This window comes from Monodelphis domestica, chromosome 7, assembly GCF_027887165.1.
Source record: "Monodelphis domestica isolate mMonDom1 chromosome 7, mMonDom1.pri, whole genome shotgun sequence".
Lineage (NCBI taxonomy): Eukaryota > Metazoa > Chordata > Mammalia > Didelphimorphia > Didelphidae > Monodelphis > Monodelphis domestica.
The window spans coordinates 221,579,245-221,596,577 of record NC_077233.1 but is presented as its reverse complement, the minus strand read 5'-3'; the positions used below and the strand labels follow the sequence as shown (position 1 = coordinate 221,596,577).

At 43.8% G+C, this 17,333-nt stretch overlaps 1 protein-coding gene across 3 annotated transcripts in view; it reads right to left on the bottom strand.

The window, feature by feature from the left end:
* Positions 1-3,501: 3,501 nt before the first annotated feature.
* The window catches only part of C7H7orf50 (chromosome 7 C7orf50 homolog), a 388,436-nt gene continuing 374,604 nt past the window's right edge, over positions 3,502-17,333 (bottom strand). For all 3 annotated transcript variants that reach the window (XM_007498361.3, XM_016423909.2, XM_016423910.2), the window contains 2 exons: positions 11,105-11,186; positions 3,502-4,504 (listed from right to left, as the gene is read on the bottom strand). In XM_007498361.3, the coding sequence (XP_007498423.3) occupies positions 4,322-4,504; positions 11,105-11,186 (265 nt within the window). In that variant the 3' untranslated portion in view covers positions 3,502-4,321. The remainder of the gene's footprint in view (positions 4,505-11,104; positions 11,187-17,333) is intronic.

Below are 17,333 nucleotides of genomic sequence, written 5' to 3'. Positions count from 1 at the left end.
CTTTCTCTGTTTTTCTGTCTGTCTCAGAATGTATAGAACCCTTGAAATGTCTTCCTCCCTCCCTCTCCCTTTCTGTCTCTCTCTCACACACACAGAGCACATTTAAGGCCCCTGAAAGCCTCCCCACCAAGAATTAAGAAAAAGTCTGTCTCTAGGCTAGATTTAAAGTCTGCTGAAAACAGATGCCCAGAAGGCAACCCAGGCTTCTCAAAGAATTTCCTCTCACAGACCATATGCTCCCTGCCTGGGTGACAAAGACAAGCAGGTGGGAAGCAAGCATCCTCTGATACCGTCAGCAGACGGCATCTCTGTGCCGACGGGAGGCTGCTTTACGTGCCAACAGCTGAGCAGGGAATGGACCGATCTGGAGCTGCCATATGGATTCCTGAGCCTTCCCTGATCTTGGCTCCTGGGAAGTCTCACTCCTTGATATTGTGCCCTAGCTTATAACTGGGTGAGGGGAGAGAGCCCAAGGGCTCTCAGCCACCAATTACAAGCATACACCTCACCTCCATTAGAAGATGTTGAACATCATAAAAAGACCCTCCATTTGAGAATCTCCCATCATTACATTAGTCTCCATAAAAAATTCCACATGGAAAGAGGATGGGCAGCATATGACTGCATTTCTATTAAGAGCACATGTATTATTTGTATAAAAATAAAGGCAAAAATAGCTATTACAGACCCAAACGAGGTCGGGCGGTAGGTCAGCGAGGATACAATCTGGTTCCAACTAGTATTTCTTTCAGTCTTTCAAAGTGGTGTCTTCATTTTTCATTGCATCCCCTCCTTCCTATATTTGGGGGAACTTCCCTTGTAACAAACATTTTAAAAGAAAAAACAAAATGGGGGTGGGGGTGGGAGGGAAATGTAGCTGGGTTGCTAAGTGGTTAGAACCAAGGCTGGAGGTGGGAGGTCCTGGATTCCAATCTGGTCTCAGATACTTCATAGCAGTACGATCCTGGGCATACCACTTGACTCCGGTTGCCCAGCCCTTACTGATGTGGGTGGAGGGGGCTGAAACTGGGGGGTCTTGCCCAAAGAATGAATGACTCGGGCAGTCTCCATGGTGAGAGAGAGTAAGCTTTATCTAGAGAGGGAGGAAGGTGGTGGAATGGGCCTGATGATGGAATGGCCATGGCAGTGGAAAGGCTCTGAGAGGTTTTCTGGAATGCTTTTTACCTTGCTCAGTTACTAAGGAAGGGGTCATTTGTTTGGGCAGCTGTTGACCCAATTTCCAAGGAACTGATGTCATTTTCCCCACAATTCACCTTGGTCTGTGTGGCTTTTTTTTTTTAAGCCAAGACTCCTTCTGTTTGCCTACTGGGGTGAAAATTGCATAGTTAATAGGATGCTAATGACCTATATCAAGTACCCTGGGTAAAGTTACTTTTGCCCCATTCTGCAAAGACTCCAAAGAAGGGCAGCTGATGGTGGAAACTGAGCATGGTTTGAACCTAGTCCTGTGCAACCACCTGTACTTGCTGTTCAGAGATCCCCCAACCAAGGCTGACGGGAGGCATCATTGTGAATCCAAGCCACCCTTATGTCTTATCCGAAAAGTGTCCCACACTGGTTATTGCTTCCATGTTATTTTGGTGGTTTACAGCTATTTGGCAGGCTTTGTGGGACAGTTCAGCCCACATCATGACCGCTCCTCAGTCTTGGAACTGACCCTAATCTTGACTCTAAGACAGAAGGTAAAGGTTTGAAAAGGCCACCCTTGCCAAAGCTCCAGCCGAAAGTACTGACATGCCAGACTCCCTGCACCCCTTCCCCCCCTCCAATGGAAGGGGGGAAGGGGGGGCAGATCTTCTCAGGTGCCAGGCTAGATTGCTATAACGATTGTGGTTCAGTTTTGCCGTATCAGCACCATTATACATTGCTGCCCTGGTTCTGCTGACTTCACTCTGCAATGGTTAATACCAATCTGCTCAGGCTGCTCTGAATCTTCATTTTATATGCTTTCTGGTGGTACAGAAAAATTACATGCAAGTATTACAGTTTACCTAGAGATTCCCTAATCATTGGGCTACCACTTTCCCCGTTTCTTGGTGCCCCTTCTCCCTCCCCTAATGCTGCCCTGAACGTTCCTCTCCATTTTGTCTTTGCCTTCCCTGGGACAGATGTGGAGAGGTCAGATTTCTGGAACAAGGGGCAGGGTGGACAGTTTGGTCCTTTTTAAGTCTAACTCACATTTTTAGGCTACTCACATATTTTGTGACATTAGCCAAATCAGAGTACTCTCCTTTTCCCAAATGTACTTTTCAGCCCCCGTTTTTTGTTCACGTTGTTCTCAATGCTTGATGCACCCTCCCCTCCTGTCTACACCACTTGAAACCCATCCTTCCTTCCAGGTCCATCTCCAACCCTACAGCCAGTCCCTGACCCCTTCAGCTGAAAGTAGCCACCTCTTCCTCTTCTAAGAAATCTCAGAGCACTCTGGCTATACCTCTCTGCTTCACCTTACTTCACTGGGCACCGTGTGGAGCTGTCCACATATTTTATCCCCCTATTTGGTGAAATTTTGTGGTCATATTTCTTGAGCAGCAAAATGGTGACCGTCATGCTGGTGTGAAATAAGCACCTCCCACAAGGGTTGTGTCAAAGATGGCGCACTGTGCCCAGTAATGGTCGATAACAGCCTTTGTATCCCCCATTATAGGAACTTGCACAGAATTCGATAATAACAGTGATAACCACAGCTGACATTCAAGGGTTGTGAATCACTTTCCAGTCTTGTTCCAGATTGTTCCGACAACTCCCAAAGGCAGATGCTTTTCATGTTCTTATGCCCAGGTGAGAAAAAGAAGACGTCAAGGGCCTTTCACTTAAGGGGCAGACCCTCCATGACTACCAAGCCCAGGCCCACTTTTCTTTGTAACTAGATCTGGGCAAGGCAGGGGGAAGAAACAGAAGAGCACAGCAGATTTACCCAACACTTGACTGTGCTCTACAAACACTTGGTTACCATGTTCTCCAGGCCGGGCCTCCTCTTCTATTAAATTCCATTCTAGTTACCCTGGCTGTAACAACACATCTTGTATCACTCAGAAGGCTTGGCTCACGGTCACCATGATTTAAAAAGGGTGTGATATATAAGCTCCTTTTGGAAGGGTGAAGTATGTTCACTGCCCACCCCCACTTTTTCTTTCTTTCAAACAAAACAAAACAAAACAACTCATAGTATTTCATGTCTGGGAAGGCTGTCAAAGCCCAGCCAAGCGTTGTGACTGCCAAATCCTTTAAGAATCAGGTTGGCAGGACTGGTGAGGAACAAGTGGTCAATTAGTGCTGTTATTCAAGTCAGATCTTCAACCCCAGGAACTCCTGGTGGCAATGAATGTTTTTGTTTTTCTTTTGAGAAGGATTCGGGGACGCTCCTCCTTGGAGATGACCACAATTCATAGAGATGTCACGGGCACGGAGTACAATTAACTCTATCCAAAGGCAATTACACCCGGCAAATGGAAAAATGAAGTGGAACAGGCAGCAAAATGAGAGTTAATGGCACACTGGCCAGGCTTTGTTTTTATTAAAAATAAGGACAACCTGTTCCATTTCTGCCCTTCCAGGTACATGATCCAGTTGATGCATAGCCTCCCCCCCACTCTGGTGTTTGCACCGTAACCAAGCAACAAGTGTTGTGGAAAGCTGGAGAAGGAGATAAAAGCAGAGACACTCCACAGCTCTGAGATCCCTTGCTGACCTCACACAGGTTACTACCAAAGAATGTGTTCTGCTCTCCTTGTGGGACATACAGATCCCAACTATGCATACGCGGCTGACAGTGATGGATTACAGCTGGCAGGGGAAGGGCTGTGTGCTCTGTATCCATTTCTGAAAACTCTCCCTTTGTCACACACGCACACACACACACTCTCTTCTAGGGCTGTCGGGGCTCTTCTGAGGCCAAGAATTTGGATCTTGACATCATTTCAGGGTGATCATACCCGGATGCGAAGACATTAAAAAATACAAAAGGACCCTTCTTGTATCCCAGGCAAAACCAGACCCCTTAAAGAGATCACCGGACTCATCCAATGCTTGTGTCTGGAATAAGAAAGAATAGATTTGAACGACAAAGCCGTCTTTGCTTCTTCCTGATAAGCTGCTGGGGAGAAGGTCAGATGCTATTTTTACAAAAATACTCTCTGCTTGTGCGCACAGGCACACACACTCGCACACGCACACCTGCACACACACATGCACACACACTCACACACACGCACACACCCTCGTGCGGGAGATGGGGAGAGCCATCTTTCCTGGGCTTCCTCCCGTGACGGAGCTACAGAGACGCTGGCTCGTTGCCCTTTTAGGACAGCAGCTGGAGGACTTGTCGGATTCTCTCGCTCTTCTCCGCTAAACCTGAGTCTTCGGGCTCTGCGCCGTCCAGGCTCTTCATGAGCGCCTCGGCTTTCTGCACCGTCATCTCCCGGGCCCTTCCTTGTAGACCCTCCAGGTAGTCCAGCAAAATGGAGAAATGCTTGTCTGGGACCTTGGATGAGGGAAGACAAAGAGGAAGGAAGAAGCTCAGCGGAAATTAAAAAGAGGGCCTGTGTGAGGGGCCCGGGGAAAGGAGGGCCTCGGTGGATGTGGACATTTGGAGGAGAAGCAGATCACCAGCAGGGAACATTGTGTTCGCTGCACGCTGCATGGGGGCTCTAAGGCGTGCTCGTTCTGGGAAGTCAGCAGCTGCAGCTGGGTGCACACATGCACGCCGGGGCCACTCCACCTCCTGACCACGGCTGCCCCAGGAGGCCTCCCAGCACCTCATCATGTTTAACTCCGCGTGGCAGAACGTGGTAATGCCAGGCGCGGCTGCTCTCGACAGAGCCGTCGCTGGGTCATGCAGAATGCTCTCAGCCAGTCTGCAAAACAACTTAGATTCCAAGCCATATGGAAACCATCCCCAGATGACATGCACACCGGCTCTGTTACAGACTCCGGGATAACGTGCCGGAGTGGCCCCTGAGCCTTCTGTTTTCCTTTATTTCTTCATCCTCTTACTTTTTTCACAAATGGGTGAAGGAAGGGGTTTAAAAAATGTTAGTTTTGTGCTCAGGGGGGCCTTTGCTGGCTTTCCCACTCAACACCAGAGCCGGAAACAGAGAACAGACCTGGACAGCGGTGGGAGCGGGGGGGGGGGGGGGGGGGGGGGGAGCTGGAGAGTGTGCTGGACTTGGAGCCAGGGAGATCTGAATTCAAATCCTGTCTTAGGTCCTTAGCAGCTGGATGTCTCAGGGCAAGTCACTTAAACCTCTACAAGCCTCAGTTTCCTCATGTGTAAAATGAGGATAATAAAAGCATCTACCTCATAGGGTTATTATGAGAAACAAATGAATGGTTACCTTTATAAAGTGCTACCCAATACATTTGGGGGTTTTGGTTTTATAAGATTATTCACTTAACAAAAATGAATAATATGGAAATTTTAAAAGAACTATGTAAAAAAATCTTAGTAACGTATATAAGGACCCATACCTTAAAAAAGTGCTACCCAAATGCTATCTAATATTAACTCTGTATATTATATATGCATATATATTCTAAGAATGGACCTCTGTCTCTACCTTCAGGTTTATTCTTCATATGGTAAGAGTGTTTCAGGTTCTTCACCGTCAGTGGAGCCGAGCAGAGCATAATGTGGTTAGAGACTGGCTGAAGTTTTTCAGAAATGACCTCATATTGATTCTCTACTAAGTCAGTAAGAGTCATTAGTAACAGACATCTGAGCTTAAAATCAAAGTATTGGGAGGTATCATGAATGGTGGGATTTTTGTTGTTTAATAGTTTCAGTCATGTCGGACCCTTTGTGCCCCCATTTGGGATTTTCTTGGCAAAGACGCTAGAAGGGCTTGCCTTCCTTCTCTAGCTCATTTTACAGATGAAGACACTTAAGGCAGACAGGGTTAAATGACTTGTTCAGGGTCACCCAGCTAGGAAGTTTGGGAGTCAGATTTGAACTCATAGAAGTCCTCCTCCCTCCAGGCCTAGCCCTCTCTCCACTGTGCCACCCAGCTGCCCAGGGAGTGGGAGAGGACCTCTTATCCAGGGAGTGGGTAGGGCGAATCAGTAAACACAGGCAAAGCTTGGGACTCCTGGGCATTTATTGGCTGGGGGTGACAACAGGACTATGGAGAAGGCCTGGTTTGGGCAAGAAAACCACCACTTAGGAGACTGAAATACCAAGAATATAATTGGGAATCAGAGACTGGAAATGAAAAAAAGAAAGGATGGTGGGAAGAGTTAGCAAGAGAGGAATAGAGGGAGAAACAACTGAATAAAGAGTTAGAATGAGATTGCTGGGAAAAATGCACACTTGTCAGCCTTGGGACATCAGGCAGACATTTGTGGACACATGAATTCTATTTTCTAGCTCTTTAGGGTCTCTATAGGGATCATGTCTGCCAGTGGATGCATGCAAAAATAAGGGAGAAGGAAACCTTAAAATGTGTCCTCCTGGTACCCACTGCACCCTGAACCCTGGGCGCCTACAGTAACACTTCATAACACTGAAACCTGACAGGGTCAGCATGGTACGCGCATGCACATGCACATGCACGCGCGCGCGCGCGCACACACACACACACACTCTCTCTCTCTCTCTCTCTCTCTCTCTCTCTCTCTCTGTGTGTGTGTCTCTGTCTGTCTGTCTGTCTGTCTGTCTCTCTCTCACCCTCCACCTGCCCTAGAAGGAATGTTTAGACTCAGCAGAACATGTATATTTTGGCAGTGTTGGCACAAACATTCCTAATTCCATCCCACCTCCTGGTTATCTGCCTTGGGTTTTGGCATCTTACCTCATCCTGTGAAACCACATTGATACTCTGCCATTTGGACCAGAAACTTTTGCAGACACACAAGCACACAGACACACAGACACTCTCAGGACAAGGCGGGGGGCCTCCGTTCCCAGCCCCGGACTCCCACACGGGCGCAGAGGCCCATCGCTGACAGCAGCTGGCCGGAGTCCGGTGACCTAGCTAGTCAGAACAACCCCACTTGAGATTCCTGAATCCATGCCAAACCACCATACCGGGCCCATCAGGGTCTGCATTAAATTTAAGCTGCTCAGTGCTTAAAAAGGATGGCTGTTTTGATCCATCAAGAAGCCACAGACTCTCTTGGAGCGAGATGGAGGCCAGAAGGTTCAGCCTTCTCTCCTTCCCCTTCGGGACCTGCTTTCTGAGGGTCTACTCTACTGTTGAGCCCCGTGCTGGGAGCTGGGGGAGATATAAATCAAGTAGAAACCGAGGGACTTATTAAACAATTTGTCATTGTTGAGTCATTTCAATTGTGTCCATATTTGTGACCCAGGGAAACTGAGGCCTATGGGATGAAGTGACTTGTCCAGGGTCACACAGCTAGGAAGGATCTGAGGTCCTGTTTGAATGCAGAGAGTCTTCCTGACTTCAGGCCCAGCACTCTCTCCACTGCACCTTCTGGAGAACATAATCAGGTGCTAGATTGTAATTAGTGCCTAAGGAATCTGGAGAAGCAAGAGAGCAGTGGAGGAAGGCTGCAGAGGCAGAACCTTAAAAAATGGATAGGATTTAAAGCTGTGTCTATAGCACTGGGTATATGACTGATCATCAAGAAATATTCGCTGTCCCATGGGGGAAAGAGACATTTCAGGCCCAGGGACACGGGGAATGTTTGGCGGTGTGGTGACCAGGGCACATGGGGCTGGGGGGGAGGGGCAGTGGGGCTTATGCTCTATTTGTGGATCTGATGGTTTCCATTTTTCCCCCTTTTACTTGGTAAAGTCCTTTCGATTGCAGTCTTCCCAGCAATCCAGATGGATTTTGAGGCCCCAGGGATGAAGCTCCGACAAGGTAGAGTGAAGGGGTACCTGCTGGAGTTGGAACCCAGTCCAGGGGGACGATGGTGGCTGAGGTCCTGGGATTCCAGGGACGTAACTTTCTACCTTCCACTCTGAGATTTTCGAGGACCCCTTGCATGACTGCTGCCTGAGCCCATCAGCCACATCACAGAGATAGATCTGAAAATTACTTTGGGGTAGGTTTAGCTTTCATAAAAGTGTAGGAGGGCCAGTAAAGACAAAATGTGTTTGGAGCCTAACAATAGGAGGACCTCAATTTCAAATTCATTTTCCTGCAAGGGGTTTTGCAGAGAGGAAAACTTTTCATGGGGGAAAAGGTGGCAAAGCTACATCTTTTCAATCCAGAGTTGAACAAGATCTAGAGCTCTATTTGTTTTGGAAGATGGAAGCTGTTGAATGTTCATCATGAGAATGAAAGCAATGGGGCAGAGGGAAAGAAGATGGGGAGAGTAAGGCTAGAGCGAGTGTCCTGCATGTCCCTTCTGCCTGTCCCGTCAAAGGAAAAGACGCTCTCAGGCACTATCTTTACCAAAGACCCAATTTTATAAAATTCACAACATACCCCAAATTACAGAATACTAAAGGGTTATTACCAAAGATCTTTGCATCAGGAAAGATTTTAAAAGTAAACTGAAGAGTGGATAAAGATCACACTCAATAGAAAGTTAAAGGACAAGTGATTCTTAAGTTCAGAGTAAAGAAATCTTGGCAGAGAACAAGCACCAGTTGTCATTTATTGCCTCCATTCTCAAAGTAAGTGCAAATGAAGGTGCTTAAGGAACGATGTTTTTCTTATTGAGATATTTTCAGTCATGTCCGACTCTTCCTAATTCCATTTTTGGATTTTCCTGGCAAAGAGGGGTTCGCCTTTTCCTTCTCCAGTTCATCTTATAGAAGAGTTAACTGAGGCAAACAGGGTTAAGTGACTTCCCCAGGGTCACATAAGCTATTAAGTATCTGAGACTACATTTGAATTCCTGATTCCAGACCTGGTGTTCTATCCACTGTGTCGCTCAGCTACCCTTGAACTATGTTTAGTGAGCATCTGAAACATCACATGTGAGAAGCGCAGGACATTTATTTTGAAGATAAGCCAATGCCTAAGAATTAGGTCCTTTAGTTTTTCCTTCATCTTTTGCATTGAATTTCTTTACCCCGAACTCTGTGCATGCCCTATGAATGCAATCTGGCAACAGGGATCTAGGATCTGAATTCTAAATCATTCTGCGCTGTACTGAGACAGCACTCGGGGCTTCTCTTCCTGGGGGTCTGATGTCTCACTTCTGGATTCCATTTGATTTTTTTCAGGTCAAAACACACACTTGCTGTGATAACATCAAAAGGCCCAACCACTAATTGTGTAACTTGATCTTTGAAATATGTCTGAAGCCCAGACTGGAGGTCAGGGTGACCACTGAGTACAAATGCTGTCTCCAGAGGAAGACCCCGAGCTACTTGCAAAATATTCATATGTGCTGTCATGCTAGGAAGCAGGAAATGTGTTCCACAAAAAAAAATAATACTAGGAGAAGGAAAGTAAACATAAAAGAAAATATACACAGTGAAATTCAGTAGAGGAAAACACATGGGCTAGGTTTAAGAAACAGAATAACTTCATGCTATCATGTAGCAGTCTGTCACCAAGCATCAAAAGCTATCTGTGTTATTAGCATAATCTGTGCATTTCCATCGCCACAAGCTGCCATTTTTAAAGTACTAAAGTACTAAAGTACTATTTCCAAGCACTTGGGTCATACCTGATATTTGTAAATGTGCTGGGATCTTTTTCATGGGCACAGATTGGGCAAGGAAGCTCTTCAACAATAATGTGGAAGAAAAAACCCCCAAGAAAACAGCAGCTCTTAAACACAATAGCTGGAAGACCCAGTTGGCTCAAAATTAAATCTTTAAATCTTATACTCATTTGGAAATGTTGGAACTCCACTGCTGCTATAAGCCCGACTGCCTTGGTATCATTGGGAAAAACATTCAGAGCTTGGGGGGCAGCTGGGTGGTTCAGTGGATGGAAAGCCAGGCCTTGGGTTCAGATCTGGATTCAGTCACTTCCTAGCTGGGTGACCCTGGGCCAGTCACTTGTCCCCCATTGCCTAGCCCTTACTACTCCTCTGCTTTGTAACCAATATACAGTATTGATTCTAAGATGGAAGGCAAGAGTTCTAAAAAAAAGTAGTCTGTGACTTTGAGCAAATTGTCTTAGCTCTCTGGTCCTCGAATTTTTTGTCTATAGAATTAGGATACTGAACTAAGCCTATGAGGTGCATGCTATTGTTACCGCCATCTTGCAGATGAGGAAATGGTATCTCTCAATTAATTTCATTGTTCTAATCAGAAAGGGGAAGATAAAAATGACCTTCTAAAGAAAGTTTTCCAAGCCCTCTCAGAGACTGAATGTTTATGAATGAGGCATTATGGACTACAAGATGCTAGGAAGCCTCAGATGCTTACTAACTGGGGCTCAGTTTGCCTCACTTTCCACACCTGTAAAATGCAAATGGCAAACCAGTCTAGTATTTTTGTCAAGAAAATCCCAAATTAGGACACAAAGAGTCGGACATGACCAGAAAATGACTGAACAACAAAAGAGCATTGAATTTGGAACTGGAAGGTGGAGACCAATCTGTGTTCTGCCACTCACTAGCGTATGAATCCTGGGTAAGTCCTCTCTTCTCTAGGACCTGGCTCCATCATCTATTACATGGGGTAGTGTAGGTCAAGATAATCTCTTATTTCCTTTAACTCGCCGATCCTATGCTGTTTTAAAGAGTCACATATTGACTCAATTCAATAAGCATCACTGCCACCATTTTACAGGTAGAGACAATGGGATTTTCCGCAGTCACTAGAAAATAGCACTATCAATGTCAGGATGACAAAGTCTCTCTTTTCTTCTTTTTTTCTTTTTCTCCCTCCCTTCCTTTGTTCCTTCCTTTGTTCCTTCCTTCCTTCCTTCCTTCCTTTTTCTTTTTTAAAAAAAGCCTACCTTCTGTTTTAGAATCAATACTGTGTACCAGTTCCAAGGCAAAAGAGCGGTAAAGGCTAGGGAATGAGGGTGAAGTGACGTGCCCAGGGTCATACAGCTAGGACAAGTTTGAGGTTAGATTTGAACCCAGGGTCTCCCATCTCCAGGTCTGGCTCTCAATACACAGGGCTACCCAGCCTACCTAGCTGCCCTCAATGAAGTCTTTTCAGAGAGCTACATGAGCTACCTGGGAGCCCAGTTTTGATACAAACCTTATTGCTGTCATACATGTGAAGCAGGAGCCAGGTTTGCCTTGTCTTCTGAAACTTCCATTCTTCACGGTTATTGGCCCAGCTGAGGGGAAAAATGACAAAAGAAAGTAGATATGGATTTACTATGCACAAAAGGTAGGTTTACAAAGGATGGGAGGCAGCATCACGACGTTCCGGGAGGGAAGAGTTTGGCATGTACTTCCTGAGACAGAGCCCCATTTATCTTGGGGAATTCACTAGGATTATGTTTTTGCTTGGTTTCCCCCCTTCTAACTCTAATCAGGACAAAACAGTTCTTTGTGTAAGGTCCTAAAAACAAACAGGGACTAAGAAATACCTGGGTGTCGCACATACTAAAAGAACTGTAGTTGGCCTTTTGTGGTAAAGCAGTAGCTTGGGACAGTGGTTGGAAAGCTGGTCTTGGAGTTAGGAAGTCCTGGTCAAAGTTTCATCTTTGAAACACACAGACTGGGTGATTCTGGACAAGTCACTTAACCCTTCTGGGTCCCCAGACAAGTCTTTAAGACTCTAAATTGCCGTAAAAGTCCTTAACCTGCACTGGTTGAGGGGATTTCCTCATCAGGGACAGTCCCAGCTGCCAATGAACTGCAACAAAGGTGGATTCTTGAACCACAAGTAAATTTGGTAAGGAATGAGGAATGTGAAGAATTCAGAGAAACATGGGAAGACTTGTATAAATTGAAGTTGAGTCAATTAAGCAGAACCAGAAGAATGCTATATGAGACGACTATAATTCAATGCAAACACTGAAAAGAAGCCATTCTCTGAGAAAGGGTAATGGCTGATCTTGATTCTGGAGAATCAATAATGAAATATGGCTTCCCGCTTTCCAGAGAGGTGTGGGCCATGAGAGTCAGAAGGTGTTTGCTGTGTGTATGTGTTGGCGTACCTAATTTACTATGTTTTGCTTTATTGTACTTTAGAGATATGGATTTTTTTTGTTTTTTAACAAATTGAAGGCTGGTGGCAACCTTGTGTCCAGCAAGTCTACTGGCGCCAGTTTTCTAACAACATGTGCTCACACTGTGTCTCTGTTTCACATTTTGGTAATTCTTGCAATATTTCAAACATTTTCATTATTATTATATTTGTTATGATCGATGCTCAGTGACCTTTGATGTTACTTTTGTAGCTGTCATGGGGTGGCACAAATTACACTCATATGATGATATGACAAACTTACTTGGTAAATATCTGTGTTCTGACTTCTCCATCAACCATCCATTCCCCCCTCTCGCTCCCTCTTTTTGGGCTTCCCTATTCCCTGAGACTTAACAATATTGAAGAGCATGACATAAACTTAGTTGATAAAGCAGTGGCAGGGTTTGAGAGGGTTGATTCCAATTTTGAAAGAAGTTCTAAGTGGGTAAAATGCTATCAAACAGCAAATGTTGTTTAATTGTTGTCTTATTTTTAAAACTGCCACAGCCACCCCAGCTTTCAGCAACCACCATTCTCATCAGTCAGTAGCCATTAACATCAAAGCAAGACCTTTCACCAGTTCCACCAGACTGTCACTTGCTGAAGTCTCAGGTGATGGTTAGCATTTTTAGCATAAAAGATTTTAGAATTACAGTACATACATTTTTAGACATACCATTACCACACACTGAATAGATTACCACATAATGTAAACATAATTTTATATGCAATGGGAAACCAGAAAATATGAGTGACTTGCTTTATTGTGATACTTGCTTTATTGCAGTGGTCTAGAACTGAACCCACAATATCTCTGAGGTATCCCTATTTAGTTTTTAGCATAGCAAAGTAAATATGTGTATGTGTATATATGTATGTAAGTGTGTGTATAGAGACTTCTGAAGTATTTTTAAAAATTGATTTTGAATACATTAAATTGAAAAATGCTTATATAAATAAAACGAATGTAGCCAAGATTGGAAGGAAAGTAAAAAGTTAGGAAAAAAAAAACTTATAGTTTCTCAGACAGAGGTCTCATCTAAAATATATAGAGAGGGGGCAGCTGGGTGGCTCAGTGGATTGAGAGCCAGGTCCAGAGGTGTGCTGGGTTCAAATCTGACCTCAGACACTCCCCAGCTGTATGACCTTGGGCAAGTCACTTCACCTCCATTGCCTAGCCCTTACCACTCTTCTGCCTTAGAACCAATACCCAGTATTGATTCTAAGATGGAAGGTAAGGGTTTTTTTTTTGTTTGTTTTTTAAAAACAAACAAACAAATAAACAAATAAATAAAATATGTAGAGAACTTTGGCAAATATATAAGAATAGGAACCCTTTTCTGGTCAAAAGACATGAATAGTTTTTCGATAAAGAAATCAAAGCTATAACTATATTTAAAATGGTCAAAATCATTATTGATTATAGAAATGCAAATCAAAATAACTCTTAAGATATCTTCTCACACCTATGAGATTGACTAAAATGATGAAAGAGCAAAATGATGAATGTTGGAAGAGATGTGGAAAATTAGGGGCATTAGTACATTGTTGGTAGAACTGAACTGATGCAACCATTTTGGAGAGTAATCTGGAATTATACTCAAAGAGTTCTAAAATGATATATACCTTTTGATCCAGTAATACCACTATTGGGTTTATTTCCTAAGGTGATCAAGGAAAAGAAAATCTATGTTCTAAAATATTTACAGCAGCTTTTTTTGTGGTAGCAAAGAACTGAAGGGAAGCCCATCAATTGGGGAATGGCTGAATAAGCTAAGGCATACGATTGTGATGAAATACTACTGTGCCAAAGGAAATGACTAATAAGATGATCACAGAAAACCTGCAAAGACATATATGAAGTGATGTAAAGCAAATTAAGCAGAAGCAGGAGAATCTTGTACACAGTAATAACAATAATGTTTGATGATCATCTTATCAACCCAGAATAACTTCAAGGGACTCATGGCTTTCTCTGGCCACAGAAGGAAGGGATGGAGTCTGAATTTAGATCGAAGCAGGCCATTCTTCACTTTATTTCCACCATGAACTTTTTTTAGAGTAAGCAATATGTAATGTTTCACAACATGATGAACAAGAAACACATACTGTATGATAATATATATAAATATGACCTATATCATACTATCTGCCTTCTTGGAGAGGGTAAAGAAAAAGAATGAGACATAGATTTTTGGACATAGCTAATGTGGGAATTTGTTTTTCTTGGATAAGTATATTTATAATTTATTATGTACTTGTAACAATCATATGTACTGTATTATTGTTGTTACACACATAAAAATAAAATAAATTTAAAAAATTGATACCATGACCAAGACTGTTGATAACTATACAGATATCTCCCTCCCTCTGTCTCTGTCTCTCTGTCTCTGTCTCTGTCTCTCTCTCTGTGTCTTTTCTCAACTTTTTAAAACTCTTTTTTATTGTTATAAGGAAGTGTTCGCTGCTGGGCAAGAGGAGGGAGAAGGGTATATAGGATATATGGAAATGACTATGATATAAACACAAAACTCACTAAATTAAACTTTAAAAAATGACACCTTGGAGACTTCCAGTCAAGATAGTGTCTTAGAGGCAGCAAAAGTTCAGACCTCTGAAAACCCTTCCTTACCGATCACAAACTGAATGCTCCCAGGACACTGAAATTCAAATTGAACAACAGGACAGACCCGGGGAACCCTCCTCCTGGACCTGGATCAAAAGGTACGGCCCCCCAAAAGCCAGAACCCTAGATCACTTGGATCTAAGGGATAGGCAGAAGGAAGGTCCCAGGACCCATCCTCCCCAACCCAGAGTGCTGAGCCCGAGGCAGCAGCAGCAGGAATCTCAGGGCCGGCAAAAGGGCCTCAGGGCTGGCTATTCTGAAGGACTCACCTTGAAAGCAACCTGAGCCAGTCTCTGGGGCACCCAACACAGACGGCAGGGAAACATAGGGGGAAGCCTATAGCCCCCTGGCTGGGTCCTTCCATCTGAGTCTCAAGGGAGGTTCCAGCGGCACCAGCTGAACCCAATCCCATCAGGAGCCCTCAGAGCTTCTGAAAAGATAGAAGCCTCAGGGCCAGCAAAGGGGTTGCTCTGAAGGGCTTACCTTGAAAGCAACCTGGGCCAGTCTCTGGGTATTCAACACAGACTATAGAGGAGGAGGTTTTTTGGTTCAGGGATCATTCAGCCCACACCAGCTCAACTTAATCCCATCAGGAGCCCTCAGAAACCAAGGAGGCCAGGACCCCACCCCCCTTATACAGCAGGGTCTTCTGAAAGAACAGAAACCTAGAGGTGGAGTCAAGATGGCAGCCTAGAAGGAGCATAGACCTGGCAGCCTGGCCAGAGCTTTGGAGATCCTCCATATTTGCTTCAGCCGTCCAGGAAATTTAGAACTCAGAGCAAACCCAGCCAAACCAAGCTGAACATAATCCCATCAAAAGTCTCCAGAACTCAGGGAAGCCCAGGCTCCCCACCCATCCTCATTGACTGCTGGACTTTAAGCCAATCAAAAGACTCCAGAGGACAGGGAAGCTCAAACCCCCAACAACCCTCCCCCAGAGACTACACCAAGAGATCTTCTGTTAAAGCTCCAAGAGGGGAGACTGATAGAAGCCCCCCAAAAAACAAAAAAATGAGATGAACAAGAGCACAGACAAATATGGGGAGTAAAGAAGGGGTGAATTTGAGCGAACAACAGAAAAAGAAGAAAGAAACTACAATAGACAGCTTCTACTCAGCAAATGGAACAGAGGGGGAGAGATCAGCAAACAATAAATCAGAAATCCCAGTGAATTGGATACAGGCTGTGGAAGAACTCAAAACACAACTAAGAGAGGCTGAAGACAATTGGGAAAAGAACTTAAAAACTAAGATAAGTCATCTGGAAACAGAGGCACTTGAACTAAAATGAGAAAATAGTGTCTTGAAAGCCAAAATCAACAAGCTGGAAAAAGAGGCAAAGAAGATGAAAGATGAGGCAAAGGAGATAAAAGACAATCTTCAAAGAAAATCAGACCAGAAGGAAAAGGATGACCAAAAAGCCAAAGATGAAATCCAATCTTTAAGAACCAGAATACAACAACTGGAATTAAGTGACCTCACAAGGCAGCAGGACACTATAAAACAAAAAGAATGAAAAAATTGAGGAAAATGTGAAGCATCTCATTCACAAAACAGACGATTTAGAAAATCGTTCAAGAAGAGACAATTTAAGAATAATTGGACTACCAGAAGACCACAACAAAAGAAAAAGCCTGGACATAATACTAGAGTAAATTATCCAGGAAAACTGTCCCGAAATCCTAGAACAAGAGGGGAAAGTGGAGATTGAAAGAATCCACAGATCACCCCCTGTATTTAATCCCCAACTGACAACACCAAGAAATGTTATAGCCAAATTAAAAAACAATCAGATGAAAGAACAGGTATTACAAGCTGCCAAGAAGAAACCATTCAGATACCATGGAAACACGGTGAGGTTAACACAGGATCTGGCTGCATCCACACTGAAGGACTGAAAGGCATGGAATATGATATTCTGGAAAGCAAGGGAACTAGGTCTACAACCAAGAATAAAATACCCATCAAAACTGACTATATTCTTACAGGGGAAAGTATGGTCATTCAAAACAACAGAAGAGTTCCAAGCATTCATAAATAAAAGACCAGACCTGAACAGAAAATTTGAAGTCTAACCACAGAACTCAAGAGAATCATCAAAAGGTGATTAAAAAAGAGGGGAAAAAAACAAACAAAACAACAACAAAAATTTTTTAAGAGACTCAACAAGTTAAAATGATATGTATCCCTATAAGAAAAGAGGTCATTGGTAACTCTTAAAAACTGTTGCTATCACCTGGGCAGCTAGAAGAATTACACTTAGAGGGAACAGTGACAAACTGTATAGGATGAAAGGATAAGACAAATAGGTATATAGATATATGCATGCATAAATACATATACATGTGTATATATATATATATATATACACGACTAGAGCTAAAAAAAGATGTTATGACTAATAGAAATGGGAAAAGAAACAAATGGGGGTAAATTTATATGTCACAAAGAAGCTCATGGTGGGAGGGGGGAGAATATTGATACATTGGAAGGGTAAAGAGGTTGGAGATAGGAAATACTCAACTCTTACGTACTTTGAAACTGACCCAAAGAGAGAAGACCAATACAATCCATTGGGGAAGAGAATAGATTTGTGCCCTATAGGGGAGTAGAAGGGTAAAAAACGGACTGGTGGGGAGGGAAGCAGTACAAGGGAGAG